Below are 18,189 nucleotides of genomic sequence, written 5' to 3' on the forward strand. Positions count from 1 at the left end.
CCCCCCCCCCATGTCGGCTTTCAAGCTCTTCAAATACGAGAAAACTCCTTCTCACTTCATACCGGTTCCCCCAGCCCTCACACGATCCACGTCGCCACTTGAGCTGGGGGGTCTGACGTCTCCACCACCACCCCCCCCCCCCCCAGCCCCTCGCATCAGTCATAACCACTACTCCTGGCCTCGTCCAACAGGCGGGACTCAGCCCTACCCATAGTCACCATCCGCCCCTATCCCTCCCCTCCTTCTAATAAACCTCCAGCCACTTCCGCTCGAACCCCCTCACCCAGTATCATCCTCATTCCCGCACACCAAACCTTCCAAACTCCCAGCACAGTAATCTCTCAAACCCAAAAGAAGCAAATCCCAACCAATCACTCCAAAGCCCCCAACCATCCCTTCCCAAATACAAGTTAAGCAGAGGATAAACAAACAAAAAGAAAAATTAGAAGAAAAATAAAAAAAAGATTAACAGCATCAAAGTCTAAACTTTAATGGGTGGAACGGTAACAGAGTGGTTAGCACTGTCGCTTCTCAGCTACAGGATCCCAGGTTCGATTCCTGGCTTGGGTCACTGTCTTTGCAGAGTCTGCACGTTCTCCCCGTGTCTGCGTGGGTTTCCTCCGGATGCTCCGGTTTCCTCCCGCAGTCCAAAGATGTGCAGGTTAGGTGGATTGGCCATGCTAAATTGCCCTTAGTGACCAAAAAGGGGGTGGGTGGAGTTGCTGGGGTGCTCTTTCCAAGGGCCGAAGACTCGATGGGCCAAATGGCCTCCTTGTGCACTGTAAATTCTATGATTCTATGAAATTCATTTCAGTTCCAGTCCTTCAGCTTTCACGAACTCCTCCGCCGTCCTTGCAGTTGAGTGTGACTCCCAGCTTTGCCAAGTAGACTACCCCAAACCTCAAGTTGCTTCTTTACACCGCCACTTTCGCCCGACCAAATGCCAACCGCCTTCTCACCAGCTACGCTGTAAGATCCCGGTATATATGAATACCATGGCCTCTCCATCTCACCTCTCGATTGAGCTCCACCCATCTTAGCACCATTTGTGTCACCTGATAGCAGTGGAAGAATACTAGCTCTCGGTGGCTCAATCGCGTTTAGTTTCAGCCGGAGCGACCTGTGAGGCCTGTCCAACTCATAGAGGGAAGGGTCCTCCTCCTCCCCCATCAACTTGCCGAACAACTCCGCAAAATACTCCATCGGTCTCCAGCCCCTCAGGCAGTCCCACAATCCTTAAATTCAGCCTTTGTGACCTGTTCTCCAGGTTCTCCACTTGGATTCTAAGCCCTTTGTTACTCTCCACCGCCCTCCGCAACTCCTCACCCATTGAGGTGAACTGGTCGTTGTGCTGCGACAATGCCTCCTCCACTCCCTCCAACACCTCTCCTTGCTCCCACACCTCTGTTGACATCTTTGCCAAGCCTCCTTCATCTCCATGCGACGCTTGTCAAAGTGCTTAAAAAACAACCGCTCCAACTCCCCGCCTTCACTTTGGCCACCATATCCACTGTAATGGGCGCTTGATAAACCTGCACCCACCATCTTTCCTCCCGCTGGACTCCCCACCAAACTTGCCGGCAGACTTTTGTGCGTCCTCTTTTTTTAAATAAATTTAGGGTATCCAATTATTTTTTTTCCAATTAAGGGGCAATTTAGCATGGCCAATCTACCTAACATGCACATCTTTGGGTTGTGGGGGTGAAACCCACGCAGACACACGGAGAATGTGCAATCTCCACATGGACATTGACCCAAGGCCAGGATTCAAACCTGGGTCCTCAGCGCCACAGGCAGCAATGCTAACCATTGTGCCATGCGCCACCCTTCTCGCCCTCTTTTTCCCCTGTTTCTTTTTCTGGATTTTCAACATCCTTTGGTTGCCTTAGACTTGCCCACAAATAATCACACCAAATTCTCCCCAAAACTGGATGCAAAGAGCCAAAAACCAAAAGCTCCAGCAGGAGCCACCCAACGTGTGACCTCCACCCACTTGTCGCCACTGGAAGCCCGGCATATGTCACTTGAAGGTTTTTTCTATGTGCTTATTTTAGCAGTGATGGGCTCCTTGAGATTTAATTGATAGCTGCACTCCATGGAGTCATTTGCTTGCAGAAGATACAGAACCAGAACATGAAGGGCAGAATTGTGAGTTATGAGGAAGGTGCAATGAGGCTTCAAGGTGATTTAGACAAGTTGAGTGAGTAGGAAAATGCATGACAAATGCAGTACAATGCAACTAAATGTGAAGTTAGGTGTGAAAAACAGAAAGGAAGAGTATTATTTAAATGGTATATATTGAGAAGTGTGGATGCACTTAGGGATTTAGATATCCTTGTACACTAGTCAATGAAAGTGGAGAGACAGGTTCAGCAAACAATTATGAAGGCAAATGGTATGTTGGCCTTCATTGAAAGAGTATTTGAGTTCAGAAGTAGGAATGCCTTCCTGCAGTTATACAGGGCCTTGATGAGACCACACTGGGAGTATTGCATGCAATTATGGTCACTACCCGAGAAACACTATCCCTACCATAGAGGGAGTGCAGCTGAGATTCACAAGGCTGATATCAGGGTTGGCGGGACTGTCCTCTGAGGAGAGATTGCTTCTACTGGACCAATATTCACTAAAGTTTATAAGGATGGGCTGAGAGCTGATTGAAATATATAAAAGTTTTATAGGGATGGACGGACTGGATACAGGGAGAATGTTTTCCCTGATTGGGGAACCAGGGGACACAATCTCAGAATACGGGCTAGACCTTTTAGGACTGAGATAAGGAAAGATTGTTTCACTCAAAGAGTAGTGAACCTGTGGAAATATTTATCATAGAAGGTTGTGGAGGCCAAGTCACCGAATGTATTCAAGAAAGAGATAGATTTTTAAAAAATGTTAATAACATCGAGGGGTTTGTGGGGAAAGCGGGAATATGGCATTGAGATCGAGGATCAGCCATGATCGTATTGAATGGCAGAGCAAGCTCGAAGGGTCGCCTGGCCTACTCCTCCTAATTTCCATGTCTCCTGACAATGGAACACTCCAAAACGTTTGAATTATTCCATTGGAATTTCTGATCTAAATCTTGTAAAACAATTTTTGTCAACCATTGTAAGCATGGACAATCCTTTTTCTTTGAAAATGCTATGAAGGAAACCTGGAATGTTTTGTTCCGATTTCATCCACTTTTCATTAGAAAAGTTATACAACCTTAGCCATAGCCATATCTCTGTTATATTTGTACCTCCTCAATGTCACATAAACACACTCGCCATTCAAACGAGGTCACGATTTTTAAGCATACATCACCACCTGCTCCTACAAAATAATTGAAGAATGAATCACTGAAGTGAATGTGGGATAATGCTGAAATAAAACTTTTCCTACATCCTTTTTCATTTGATTTCTGTCTCCACAATGTTTCCTTCACTTGAGCTGAGTTGCAGAAGGCTTTGTCACACTTTTAATATTCAGTTATACGAAGCCCCACCATAATATTCATCGTTGGTAAACGGGATTTCTTTACATTATGTTGATAAGCATTGAGAGGAAGTGGGGGTGAGCCGATGGGTAAAATAGATTTTTAAAAACACACCTATTTTCCTAGCAAGTCAAACTGCAGCGACACAGGAAGGGATAATACCAGCGGCACTAAGTCACCACACTGCCATCTGTTGCTGCTTACAAATATAGAGCAAAATAAAATATTTGCTTTGGTACTGATCCAGTGTCCACATCCATTGTACCAGCGGCTTTATTGTTCAATGTAACCCCCTTCTGAGCTGACAAAGACTGTTCAAACTGTCTGAGGCAGGTTTACACTGGAGACTGCCACCAACAGGAGACTTCCTGTCCCATTAATGGGACTTTTACAAGGGTTTGTAAATTTATCTAAAGCTGTGATTAGGGGTCTGGATGTATTTAATGTTTTTGCTTTTTCTTCTATTAATATAAAGTCAAATAGGGCAATAAAACTACTCTTCATCCCTTCATCCAGTTTGGTATTTCTGCCCATATTTCTTTGTTGGATTGCCACCCTGATTGATTTTGGTTCCCTTACAGAGGAAATAGTGAAGATGAACAGTGGCTCCGAATTTGCTTGGGCAAAGGATCAAGAAACCCGGAACAAACTGTGGCAAGCACGACACAGTGCGTGGTACGCTGCTCGGGCCCTGTACCCAGGCTATGAGGTAAAGTGGCTCTGGCCTTTATTTCAAGAACTTCAAACAATCTTTTCAAACTAGTTGCACTAAGAGACAAAATCTCCTTTATTCCGAAGGGTTATTCCACAGATGTGTGTGTCCCACTATCTAAACTACCTGAAATCATCGTGGCTACAAAAGAAGACTTGGTGAGGTCAAATCTTGCAGGTTAGCTGTAACAAACGATAGGATTTACCTGTACTAACCATTGTGATTCCCGCATCTGTTGCTGCAGTTTACATCTCAGCTGGGATCAGTTTGAGCTACTACTGGGCCGCACAGTGGGACAGTGGTTAGCACTGCTGCCTCATAGTGCCAGGGACATAGGTTTGATTTTGACATTGGGTGATTGTGTAGAGCTTGTACGCTCTCCCCGTGTCTGCGTGGGTTTCCTCTGGTTTCCTCTCACATTCAAAGATGTGCAGGTTAGCTGGATTGGTCATGCTAAATTGCCACTTAGTGTCGAAGGGTTGGGTGGGATTACAGGGATGGGACAGGGGAGTAGGCCGGGGTCGGGTGCTCTTTCAGAGGGTCGTTGCAGACTCAATGGGCCAAATGGCCTCTTTCTGCACTGTAAGGATTCTATGATTCTATGTTGGTACTCAATGTCACATTGGGTGCTGCATGTTTTATCTCCTGGGTCATCTGTGACTTTATTTCAGCAGATAATCTGTTAAATAGACTGACTGACGACTCTCAGTACAGTGCAGAATAAGGGAACACACTTCTGTTTCTCAGATTGTTGCTGATTCTTACCAGACATTTGCACATATCTGTCAGGTACTCACATAATGGCATTGGTGATGAAACATGCAGTACAGACTATCTCACTAGCTCAGGAGTGGGAGGCAGTATAGCCACAATTGCACATTAGAATGTGTGAAACCTAACGTTGGGCAGCATGGTGGCACAGTGCTTAAGCACTGCTGCTTCACAGCACCAGGGACCCATGTTCAATTCCAGCCTTGAGTGACTCTGTGGAATTTGCACATTCGCCCATATTCACCTTCTGTGTGGGTTTCCTCTGGGTTCTCCGGTTTCGTCCGACAGTCCAAAGATGTGCAGGTTAGGTGGATTGGCCATGCTAATATTGCCCAAGGGTTGGGTGGGGTTGCGGGGACAAGAGCGGGGAATTGGGCCTAGGTAGGGTGCTCTATCGGAGCAAGGGCCCGTGCAGACCCGGTGGGCCGAATGGCCTCCTTCTACACTGTAGGGATTCTATGATTCTAATACCTGTTTCATTTTTTAAAAAGAAACTTACATTGATCAATGTTGTAATAAAAAGAGGGGGGAAACATAGAAAGTAGCAACTTCCCCATCATTTTATTGATATTTTGAGAGTTGATCAAATTGAGGTCTTTAAAATGATGAAAGGATTTTCTAGAGCAGGTACACTGAAACTATTTCCTCTGGTGTGGAAATCCGGAACAAGAGGGCTTTATTTTAAAATTAGAGCTGGGCCCTTTGTGACCAAAATCAGGAAGCACATTTTCCACAAATAGGATATTGGAAACCTGGAATGTATTCTTCAAAAAAGGATAATGAAGGCTTCAAGAGTGAGATGGGTAGACTTCTGTTCGTTAAGTAATTTCAATAGATAGATAGAAAAACAGTAAGAAACCTTGAGGTAATTTTCATGATATAACTGAATGCTAGAGTGAACTCGAGGGGAATGTTTCTGTGTTTTAAGGGAATAGCAAAGGGAAGAGAAGTGCTTAGACTTCCGACCGCCATGGTTTCAACTGTGGCTCCTTTCGGTAACTTTTATTCTAATTGGATTTTTATTCTTATTGGATATGATTGCATGTGGTTAGGGGCGGAATTCTCCGCTCCTGCGATAAATCGGGAAGGCTGTCGTGAACTCGGCCGAGTTTCACGACGGCCTCGGAGGCCACTCCTCTCACCTTATTCAACCCCACCTGGGGGGCTAGGAGCGGCGCTCTGTAACTCTCGGCCGCCGGGCCTTGATGCTTGCGTCAAGGCGGCGCGCCGAGAATGACGCGACGGCGGCACCTAAATGACGTCAGCTGCGCAGGTTGGCTGGCTCCAACCTGTGCATGCGCGGCTGACGTCACGACGGCTGATGGCTCAAACCCGCGCATGCGCGGTTGCCGTCTTCCCCTCCACTGCCCCGCAAGACGTGGCGGCTTAATCCTGCGGGGCGGCGGAGGGGAAAGAGTGTGTCGCTTTGAGACGCCGGCCCGGCGATCGATGGGCACCGATCGCGGGCCAGTCCCCTCCCGAGCATGGCCGTGGTGCTCACTCCCCTCTCCACCCCCCACAAGCTTCAAACGAGCATTTGGCGCCCATGTTCACGACGGCAGCGACCAGGTGTGGTTGCCGCTGTCGTGAACCGTTCGCGAACGGCAGGCCGCTCGGCCCATCCGGGCTGGAGAATCGGCGGTTGCCGTGAAAAACGCGAGCGGCGATTCTTCCGAGCAGGGGGTGGGAGAATCGCGGGGGGCGCCAGGGGGGCGTGTCGTGAGTCGCCCGGCCCTCCCGCGATTCTCCCAACCGGCGTGAGGAGCGGAGAATCGCGCCCTAGGTCTTCAAATGGCCAATGTTTTAAATGCATAATAAAAACAGGAAATGCTGAGAAAACGTAGCAGATCAGGAAACGTCTGTGGAGAGAGAAACAGAGTTAATGTTTCGAGTCTATATGACTGCTCTTCAGAACTTCTTCAGTTTCATACGGACTCGAAATTTTAATACTCCACAGATTCTCTCTCCACAGATGCTGTCAGACCTGCTGAGTTTTCCCAGCATTTTCCGTTTTTATTTCAGATTTGCAGCATCCGCAGTATTTTGCTTTTATAATTAAATGCATTCTTGTTTTCTAGAATCTGTTCATTACATCTGTTCTGAAACACCATTTGTTTTGTTCAACTCAAGGACCTATTGTCGGCCACGTAGGAGATGGCAACTTCCACTGCTTCATGTTTATGAACCCAGAGAGTGAGGATGAAGGGAGGAGAGTGAAAGAGTTCACGGATAGATTAGCCAGGTACAGTGATATTGTCTTCCAACATATGCAACAATAGTATCGGCAAGGTCGAATCTAAATACAAGCGGCAGATGTCATTGGCCTATTTATCTCAATCATTTTTAGCAATAATAAAAACTTTGCAATTCTGTCAGGTCATACAACTGGCCCTTAAATTTATCAAAGCTTTTTGCCTCTTACCCTCCCTGGGAGCCCATTTCAAATATTGGTCACTTTTTGCAGAAAAAGTCATTTATAAATTAATCTTTCACGTGTTTTAAGCTATGCGTCCTATCCAACTGTCATAATTAAGTATCTTGTACTAACAGTTGACCTTATCTGTACTATTTAGATCTTTCTCTCACACGCAACTTACATTTATACAGCATCTTGAAGGTAGTAAAACATCTTGAGGCACTTCACAAATAAATTGGCAAAGAGCTAGAGAAGGAGATCTTAGAACAGATAGCTAAAGCTTGATCAAAGGTGCAGGTGAAGGAGGTAGGAGAGGTGGAATGCAGAGATATTTAGAGAGGGAATTTCAGAGCTTAGGGCCTAGACAATTAAAGGCATAGCAGGTGGGGCAAAGACAATCAGAGACAACTAGAGGCTAGCGCTGGAAGAGTGCAAGGTTTTCGGAGTATTGTGATACTCTGGACCAGCATCCTGGTTCTATACGCTATCTAAAACAGGACACAGCACTTAAGGTGATTAGAGCACTGTTTATATTCTATTTATTTAGCAATAACTCTCTTTGCTTTGTTTATTGATGAACCTGTGATTTCACAATTTGCACCGATTCGATTAACACCCCAAATCTAATGGTTGGAGTATATAGAATGATCATCGGCCCTTCTAACTTTTCAATGCCATTAATTTACTTATTGAATTTTATCTGCCACTGTTGGGCCCATTTATGGATTTTACTCAACCGCTCACACTCAAGGTGCCACTGGAAGCACTTTCCTGACCTCATCCTTAGTCCAACCTCCTAAAATGGGAGTTGCACATTCGCAAATAATTTGTTTTCATCATTTCAACCCTGCTTAGAAATCTCTGTTTCATTGATGTCAAAACTAGCATGTCTGCTCGGATCGTCTCTGTTAATGTAGAGCCCGATATCATAGTAATAGTCCCCTCCATCAAAGGAGAGGATCCAATCAGATTCTCTTAGTGGATGCTGAAAGAAGATTGAGTCGGTACTGTAGCCATGCTGGCCACGCAAAATGGACACTGAGCCAAACTAAAATGGATGACTGCAGGGAAAGCCTGTTTAGTGAGAACAGACAGCCTGCTCTCAACTAATTAGCATTTTGCAAGCAGCAAACCATTTTTCTGGCCAGGTGCAGATCTCCAAGCCAAAGGTGTTAATGGCAAAGCGCTTAACATCCTGATGAGGCGGCCCAGATCCAGGCACACACACAATGGCAACATTTCCATCTCAATGTAGCACTTAATTGGTGGAGCAGACAGGATGGCACCAGAGTAACAAATATCGAAACCACCCCCCAACATCGAGGAAAGCCCCGCATTGGAGGATTTCGAAGGTAGCCGTTTGGAAACGTTCCAATCGGTACCGAAAGGTAGAGCCCGCCTAGAAGGGGGCAAGGACATGAGAGAGGGGTATAAAAGCAAATCCCCCACAGAGCCCCGGTCTGTTAAACCCGTGCTCCGGCTCTGACTGACATCTTGCATCCTGACTCCAGCCGTTGAGCACCAGCCGCCGAAACCGTAAGTTCAACGCTCGCTACGCGATCCAAGCCCACTAGACTCCCAAGTACCAGAACGCTTGCTGAAGGCTGCAGACAAAACCAGGACGAAGGCCTCGTTCTCTGACCTTGCCTGTTCCTGTTAGATAAGTATTCTGTTCACTTAAGTTTAGTTATAGCTTAGTCTCTTAGTGTGCGCATGAGTATTTATTATAACTGTATAATAAATATTGATCGTTTGAACTTTACTAATCGGTGTATCGTCTTTATTACTTTGAACTTGACCTTGGAATACTTGTGACGTTGCCTATACGGCAACTGGCGACTCCAGAGCTAAATAATTACATAGAACAGAGCCTAGTAGTGTTAAGCACACGTCGAACTCGGAGGCGTGTTAATACACTCCAATAAACGCGTTTTACGCCCATAGTAAAACGTGCAACAGTACACAATAAGTCACCTTGTCTCTGATGTTGCAGTACTTGATTCCCCTCAAGAGAACAAAATTGCATTTTCCAAAGTGTGTTATGATCTGTTGAACTGTGATCTCAGTGTTGAAGTGGATTACTCCAGTTCAGCAATGGACACAGTGGCGGAAAGTAATGGTTTGTAAAAATAATCCCAAATAATCATAGGTTGAATTTCACAAGATGATCTGTGCTTCAGCTGCTTGGAGCTGGGATGAAAAGACTTATACAATGCCAATGATGCAGATTGTTGGGCTCTGCTACATGCAATTTCAGTTTGACTTTCCCCCAAGACGCTTACAATATGAAATGTGCATATTGGCTGTAGAGGTGCCCAGGTTTGCCAATTCCCGAAATCTGTGTGCTTTGATAGTTATTAGTTTTTTTTCATAAATTTAGTGTACCTAATTTTTTTCCATTTCAGGGGTAATTTAGCGTGGCCAAACCACCTTCCATGCACATCTTTGGGCTGTGGGATGAAACCCATGCATACACGGGGAGAATGTGCAAACTCCACACAGACAGAGACCCAGGGCCGGGATCCAACCTGGGTTCTCAGCACCTTAGGCAGCAGTGCTTGCCACTGTGCCATCCATTTGATATATATTAGCGTGTGACAGGGGAGTGACCACATGTAATGATGCACTTTCACAAACTTCATCAGAAACGCAGAGGGATTTTTTTATTTAGAGTATCCAATTCATTTTTCCAATTAGGGGACAATTTAGCGTGGCCAATTCACTTAGCTTGCACATTTTTGGGTTGTGGGGGCGAACCCCATGCAAACACGGGGAGAAGGTGCAAACTCCACACAGACAGTGACCCAGAGCCGGGATCGGCGCCGTGAGGCAGCAGGGCTACCCACTGTGCCACCGTGCTGCCCTGCAGAGGGATTTATTAATAAGAAGAATTATACAGCAGTACAACAGCCATATGGCTGCACCTATTCCCCTACGTATCTCCTGCCTAGGAGCAGAATGTGGGGGTATGATTAGCATAGCTGCCTGCCATTGGTGCAGAACACCGGCTTACCATTGGCCCTGGTCGATCATGTGCCTCTCGACCGATTGGTTGAGACCAGTCATGTGACGGCTCCCCGATTGGTCGAGAGGCTGAGTTAACCCCGCCTCCAGGGCGGGGTATAAATACCCAGTACTCCCGGCGGTCGTCCATATACTGTAATCGACCGCAGGGCTAACATCTAGCTGATTAAAGCCATACTTTTGTACAGCAACTCGTCTCGCGTTCAATTGATGGTACATCAATTTAATCAGCTAGAATTTTGAAGATGGAGCTCCGGATCAACCCCGAATGCCTCCGCATCAGCCCGCAAACTCAGAACGCATCGGAAATCTTCAAACATTGGCTGGCGTGTTTCGATGGTTACCTGGCGTCCGCAAGCAGCCCCCCCACCATGGCACAGAAGCTTCATATTCTCCATTCCAGCATGGGCATGGCGGCCTACGCGATGATAGGGGAAGAAAAAGATTACGGCGCGGCCATGGATAAGCTGAAAGGACCGTTTCTTAAGCCGGTAAACCGAGTGTTCGCCCGACATCTGCTGGCTACCAGACAACAGCTCCCCGGTGAGTCCTTAGACGATTTTTACCAGGCCCTCGCTGTCCTGGGGAGGAATTGCACCTGCCTCCAAGTTTCAGCCACTGAGCACATGGAACTTTTGATTAGAGATGCTTACGTGGCTGGGATGCAGTCTGCCGCTATCCGCCAGCGGATGCTGGAAAAAGACGACCTCAGCCTAACTGAGGAACGGACTCTCTCCACCTCCCTGGAGGTCGCCGACTTAAACGCCCGCGCCTATGTCCCCAGCCATGCTGCAACGCCCTGTGCCTCCTGGCACGCTTCCCCACTGCCATCCGCCGCTCCCGACCCCCCTCAGGCCTATGCCGCGGGACGCCCCGACAAGTCCGTGGGGCCCCGCTGCTACTTCCGTGGGTTCGCCAAACACCCTCGCCCGCGCTGCCCGGCCCGCTCCGCCCTTTGTAAGAGTTGTGGGAAGACGGGCCATTTATCATCGGTCTATCAGGCCAAATCGGTCGCTGCTGTGCTGCGCAGCGACCGGGGATCCCCCCCTCCGGGCCTTTCCGGGCCCTTCCAGCGCACCGCGCCACTCCCCCCCCCCCCCCCCCCCCCCCCCCCCCCGGGCGCCTCTCCTCCTCCTCCAAGCCCTTCCAGCGCACCGCGCCAATCTCTACCCCCGGGCCCCTGCGCCCGGCCTGCGTGCCTCTCTGCCCCCGCTCTCAGCCGCTCCGATTGGCCCGCTGGCACAGCTATCCCCGCCCCCAGCAACCACGAGGGTCCCACGGGCGCCGCCATCTTGGGCCCCGGACGCCACGTGCGGGTCCTGGGCGCCGCCATCTTGGGGCCCCGACTCCACGTGCGGGTCCTGGGCGCCGCCATCTTGGGGCCCCGACTCCATGTGCGGATCCTGGGCACCGCCATCCTGGACTGGCACACAAGGTCCTGCCAGCACCTACTCGGCCGACGACGACTACGACAATGGATCTTCTCCACGGCTCGCGGCCATTCAACTCGACCAGTCACGTCCACGCACGCTCGCCAAAACGACAACGCTAATCCACCTCAACGGCCACGAGGCGGGCTGCCTGCTGGACTCCGGGAGCACGGGAAGCTTCGTACACCCTGACACGGTAAGACGCTGCGCGCTCCCTGTCCACCCTGTAAAACACAAAATCGGGTTAGCCTCAGGTTCGCACTCCGTCCGCATCACCGGGTGCTGCATCGCGGACCTCACGGTCCAAGGGAAGGTTTTTAAACATTATAAACTCCTTGTCCTCCCCGACCTTTGCGCACTGGCACTCCTAGGACTGGACTTCCAGTGCAACCTGCAGAGCTTGACCTTCCAATTCGGCGGCCCTATACCCCCCCTCACTGTCTGCAGCCTCGCGTCCCTCAAAGTGGACCCCCCCGTCTTTGTTTGCTAATCTCACCCCCGATTGCAAACCCGTCGCGACCCGGAGCAGACGGTACAGCGCCCAGGACCGGACCTTCATCAGGTCCGAGGTCCAGAGGTTGCTGAAGGAAGGGGTCATCGAGGCCAGCAACAGTCCCTGGCGCGCCCAAGTGCTGGTGGTCCGGACTGGGGAGAAAAACCGGATGGTCATCGACTATAGCCAGACCATCAATCGGTTTACGCAACTGGACGCGTATCCTCTCCCCGGTATTTCCGCCATGGTAAACGAGATTGCGAAATACAAAGTCTTCTCCTGGACCTCAAGTCCGCCTATCATCAGCTCCCCATCCGTGTGAGTGACCGCAAGTACACCGCGTTCGAGGCTGATGGGCGCCTCTACCACTTCCTCAGGGTTCCATTTGGTGTCACAAATGGGGTCTCGGTCTTCCAACGGGAGATGGACCGAATGGTCGACAAGTATGGATTGCGGGCTACCTTCTCGTACCTCGATAATGTCACCATCTGCGGCCACGACCAGCAGGACCATGACACCAACCTCCGAAAATTCCTCCAAACCACAAAACTCCTTAACCTAACTTACAATAAGGATAAGTGCGTGTTTAGCACCGACCGTCTAGCCATCCTCGGCTACGTAGTGCGTAACGGAGTGATAGGCCCCGACCCTGAACGCATGCGCCCCCTGATGAAACTCCCTCTCCCCAATACCCTCAAATCCCTCAAACGCTGCCTGGGTTTCTTCGCTTACTACGCCCAATGGGTTCCCAATTACGCCGACAAGGCCCATCTCCTCATTCAGTCCACGACCTTCCCGCTGTCGTCAGAGGCCTGCCAAGCCTTTAGCCTCATCAAAGCGGACATCGCAAAGGCCATGATGCGCGCCATCGACGAGTCCCTCCCCTTCCAGGTCGAGAGCGACGCATCAGAAGTAGCTCTGGCGGCCACCCTGAACCAAGCGGGCAGACCCGTGGCCTTCTTCTCCAGAACCCTCCAGGCTTCCGAACTCCGCCACTCCTCAGTGGAAAAGGAAGCCCAGGCCATAGTCGAAGCTGTGCGACATTGGAGGCACTGTTTGGCCGGCAGGAAGTTTACCCTCCTCACAGACCAACGGTCAGTGGCCTTCATGTTCGATAATGCACAGAGGGGCAAGATTAAGAACGACAAGATCTTACGGTGGCGGATTGAGTTGTCCACGTACAACTACGATATCTTGTATCGTCCTGGGAAGCTCAATGAGCCTCCTGATGCCCTGCCTCGCGGTACCTGCGCCAGCGCGCAGATAGACCGCCTCTGCTCCCTCCACGCGGACCTCTGCCATCCAGGGGTGACCCGTTTCTACCATTTCATAAAGGCCCGCAACCTGCCCTTCTCCATCGAGGAAGTCAGGACAGTAACCCGTGACTGCCACATCTGCGCAGAGTGCAAATCGCACTTCTACCGCCCCGAGCGTGCACATCTGATCAAAGCATCCCGCCCCTTCGAACGTCTCAGCATTGACTTCAAGGGGCCCCTTCCCTCTAGCAACCGCAACATTTACTTCCTGACGGTAATCGATGAATACTCCCGCTTCCCCTTCGCCATTCCCTGCCCCGACATGACCACATCGACCGTCATTAAGGCCCTCCTCTCCATCTTCTCCCTGTTCGGCTACCCCGCGTACAAACATAGCGATCGGGGGTCCTCATTTATGAGCGACGAGCTGCGTCAATTCCTGCTCAACAGGGGCATTGCCTCTAGCAGGACGACCAGCTATAACCCTCGGGGTAACGGACAGGTCGAGCGGGAGAATGGTACCATCTGAAAGACCATACTACTGGCCCTCCGGTCCAGAGATCTCCCGATGGCAAGAGGTTATCCCCGATGCCCTACATTCTATCCGCTCACTCCTCTGTACCACAACAAATCAGACACCTCATGAACGTCTTCTTGTTTTCCCCAGGAAGTCGTCCTCCGGATCCCCTCTCCCGACGTGGCTGGCCGCCCCCGGACCCATCTTGCTCCGGAAGCATGTGCGGGTGCACAAGTCCGACCCGTTGGTGGAACAAGTCCAGTTACTCCACGCTAACCGGCAGTATGCGTACGTGGAGTACCCCGACGGTCGGCAGGACACGGTCTCCCTCCGGGACCTGGCACCCGCCGGCGTGCGGCCCTCCCCCCCTTCACCACAGACCCCCTCCCTGTTCTTTTTCCCCCAGCGCCCCACCCAGGCCACCCCTCCCCCAACCATCGCGTCTCCATCACCAGCCTGGGTTATGGAGACAGTTCAAGACCATCGCCCCCGGAGTCCAGGACATCAGCGGAACCACCACCATCGGCTGAACCAACGTCACCAACTCCACTGTGGCCGTCTGCCAGGACGTCACGGGCAACGAAAAGGCTGATCGAGTCCATTTAACTTTCAACACCACCATGGACCTTGTATGGACAGTATGTACTGTTGTTAAATGTCTGGGCCAGTGGGAAGCCAAGGATACTTTTTTTTTTCCTTCTCCCACTACTACTTATACTACCAGTTCTCCCCCCCCCCCCCCCCAGCTCTCGTTGACCCCCCCCCCCCCCCCCCCCCCAGCTTCTTTCTCCGCAAGGGGTGAATGTGGTGGTATGATTAGCATAGCTGCCTGCCATTGATGCAGAACACCGGCTTACCATTGGCCCTGGTCAATCATGTGCCTCTCGACCGATTGGTTGAGACCAGTCACGTGACGGCTCCCCGATTGGTCGAGAGGCTGAGTTAACCCCGCCTCCAGGGCGGGGTATAAATACCCAGTACTCCCGGCGGTCGTCCATATACTGTAATTGACCGCAGGGCTAACATCTAGCTGATTAAAGCCATACTTTTGTACAGCAACTCGTCTCGCGTTCAATTGATGGTACATCACAGAAGCCACTCCCTGGGGTGATTACCTACTCTCCAACTCAGTTGGTTACCCAAGCCTGGTGACCCTTACTCTGCTGTGTTGCCCTTAAAGGGACAATCACCACAAATCACCACACCACTTGTTGGCAAAACAAGGAGATTGTGGCCTATTGATTAGCAGATGCTCTGGGCCCTAAGCAGCCTCAGTATTATCCATCCCTACACTTGCTCTGCCTTTCTCGCTATATAAGCTAGAACATGTTCAGAGGAGCAGATCGTTCTGTCCTCTCTATTGCTCCCAGCATTGAGAAGTGAGTGCCACCGCTGTATGCGCAGGTAGGAACTTCAGTTCTTGGAAAAGTTCTCCACAGCATGATGTGAGGAGCATTGAGAAGATAGAGCCACAGTTCTGATGCATTGGATGTGAGAAGAAATGCCATTGCAGAATTGCCCTGGCTTTTGTCTGCAAACACAGACACACTGATCAAGCTCTCTAAAGACACTGCCAACTGGCAAGGATACATATCCAAGGACGCATTGGAAGGAAGAAACAGAGTGTCAAATATGTTGAACCAACTTGTTGGGCCGAAACTAAAGGAAATCTGGTCTGGGACTGGTGACAATTAACGTGTCCAGTCTTGGCAGGGCACTGAAAAATACCAACATTGAACTCTGCCAAACCAAGGAAAATATAACTTTGAGACTGAAGCTGCACAATGCACGAGTCACAATGCATCTCCAGATTAGAGAGTCATAAGGCGGAATATTTTGAAAAAATGGCAAAGTGTCAGGTTCTGTCTGAAAAGAGGCATGTTTCCCCCAGGAACAGAGTATGGTAATCTTCCCAGATATTCTGACACTTTGTCAGAAAAATAATTGGTAGGTGTGTTTAGCACCATTCCTCTGGTGGGGAGGGGCCTCATACAGCCAGCTTCATTGCAACTTGTTGTCAAAGCTCACCTGGTCTGGTTGTGAAAGAGAACCTACTTTGGACCTAAATAGTAGAGAATATTTTTCAGAATCCAGCAATCTAAGCAAAATGAGATGTGGAGGTATTTTTTAGAGACTTCTAAACAAATGCTCTTGTGAGTCTTATGCATTGCTATGCCAGTTGGAAGGATGGGAACAGTGTGTAGCCAATCCACTGTTTGGTAAGAAATCTTGATACGTTGTTGATTTGTCCCCTGTTTCTCAGTCCATGGGTCTGTTGGGAACTGACAAAGTTGCCTTACTAAAGATTCAAATAGATTTGTGTGAAAGTTAATGCTTTACCCTTAAGCTACTTAAGCTGCAGCACCAGACAGAATGGGGAAATACTGTACTGTAATAGGTTAGCTGGCTAATTGGACTCTTCCCCTTCTTTCTCCCACAGAAGAGCTCTGGCCATGCACGGTACCTGTACTGGGGAACACGGCATAGGCGTGGGTAAGCGACATCTCCTGACTGAAGAAATTGGTGCTGTCGGCATGCAAGTAATGAGGGAAATTAAGGCTGCGTTAGACCCGAAAGACATCATGAATCCTGGCAAAGTGGTGTAGAGCACTCGAGTGAGGGTATGCATGCCCCTTTTTCTGTCCAAAGATCTCCACTTCCCTATAATTTGCAAGTATGCGTATGTCATTGGGAACAATGAACTGAAGTTTAAAATCTCCTTTGAAAGGAAATACGTGAGGAAGTTTTACAAGGTAGTGTTACACATCAAGAATGTACTGGACATTAGATTTGAAAGAAAACACATGTGCATGACAGATAAAGGTTACACCAGTTTTAACTTAAGTAATTTATCAATTGATTTGCTGAAAATTATCTGACTCCTTACAAATGGTAGGCTTGTTGGATAAAATTATAAAATACACATGAATCATAAAATAGCAAGGAGCACTTGAAAATGAACAAAGTAAAGTACAGCACAGGAACAGGCCCTTCGGCCCTCCAAGCCTCTGTCGACCATCCTGCCCGTCTAAACTAAAATCTTTTACACTTCCGGGGTCCGAATCCCTCTATTCCCATCCTATTCATGTATTTGTCAAGATGCCCCTTAAACGTCACTATTGTCCCTGCTTCCATCAGCTCCTCCGGCAGCGAGTTCCAGACACCCACTACCCTCTGTGTAAAAAAACTTACCTCGTACATCTCCTCTAAACCTTGCCCCTCGCACCAGAATTCTGGTGACCAGAATTGAACACTATACGCCAAGTGTGGCCTAACTCAGGTTCTATACAGCTGCAACATGACTTGATAATTTTTATACTCAATGCCCCGGCCAATGAAGGCAAGCAAGCCGTATGCCTTCTTGACTACCTTCTGCACCTGCGTTGCCCCTTTCAGTGACCTGTGGACCTGTACACTTAGATCACCCTGACTGTCAATACTCTTGAGGGTTCTACTATTCACTGTATATTCCCTCCCTGTATTAGGCCTTCCAAAATGCATTACCTCACATTTGTAGAATCCATTGAACATTTTACAAAAAGATGAAATGAATCATGATGTTTTTATCCTCAGATGTTACTATTTAATTTTTTTAAATTTAAAATTTCCTTCAGTGAGGAGGATGTATTATGTGTGTCACGTAATGATTATATTGTGATAAATGTGACTAAGAAAACTGTTATCTCCAGTGCAGTGTCTTTCTTATTTCTTTGGTGAAATTGCAGCGTCCAAATGCAAATAGGAACCATCAGACCCTATCATGGGGAAGAATATTACTCCGGGAACACTCTCCCTTTAAAGAACATCTTGGCCAAGTTGAGTTCCACCTTCCTTCCCTCCCATCTCATAGAAAAGCTTTTGTTCTGAAATGCAACCAGAATTCCTAAAAAATCAAGAGACAGATAAGAGTACAGCATGGGTTCAAGCACTACCATGTCAGGAAGAGGATTGAGGATTGGACTATTGGACTGGACAGGAGCATTTATAACTGGAGTTTGAGTTTCACACTGAAATTAGTCCAACATTCTTCCTAATTTGCCGAACATTCACTTGCAATTGGAAATATACCAAACTAAGGCAAATAATCGAGAT

General features: G+C 48.9%; 1 protein-coding gene across 2 annotated transcripts in view; it reads left to right on the top strand.

The window, feature by feature from the left end:
* Positions 1-17,198, top strand: part of LOC119971414 (probable D-lactate dehydrogenase, mitochondrial) — a 78,753-nt gene extending 61,555 nt beyond the window's left edge. For both annotated transcript variants that reach the window (XM_038806900.1, XM_038806902.1), the window contains exons 8-11: positions 4,060-4,187; positions 4,277-4,367; positions 7,092-7,203; positions 16,538-17,198. In XM_038806900.1, coding sequence (XP_038662828.1) covers positions 4,060-4,187; positions 4,277-4,367; positions 7,092-7,203; positions 16,538-16,703 — 497 coding nt within the window. In that variant the 3' untranslated portion in view covers positions 16,704-17,198. The remainder of the gene's footprint in view (positions 1-4,059; positions 4,188-4,276; positions 4,368-7,091; positions 7,204-16,537) is intronic.
* The last annotated feature ends 991 nt before the right edge of the window (positions 17,199-18,189 follow it).

The sequence above is a fragment of the Scyliorhinus canicula genome, chromosome 9 (assembly GCF_902713615.1).
Source record: "Scyliorhinus canicula chromosome 9, sScyCan1.1, whole genome shotgun sequence".
Classification (NCBI taxonomy): domain Eukaryota; kingdom Metazoa; phylum Chordata; class Chondrichthyes; order Carcharhiniformes; family Scyliorhinidae; genus Scyliorhinus; species Scyliorhinus canicula.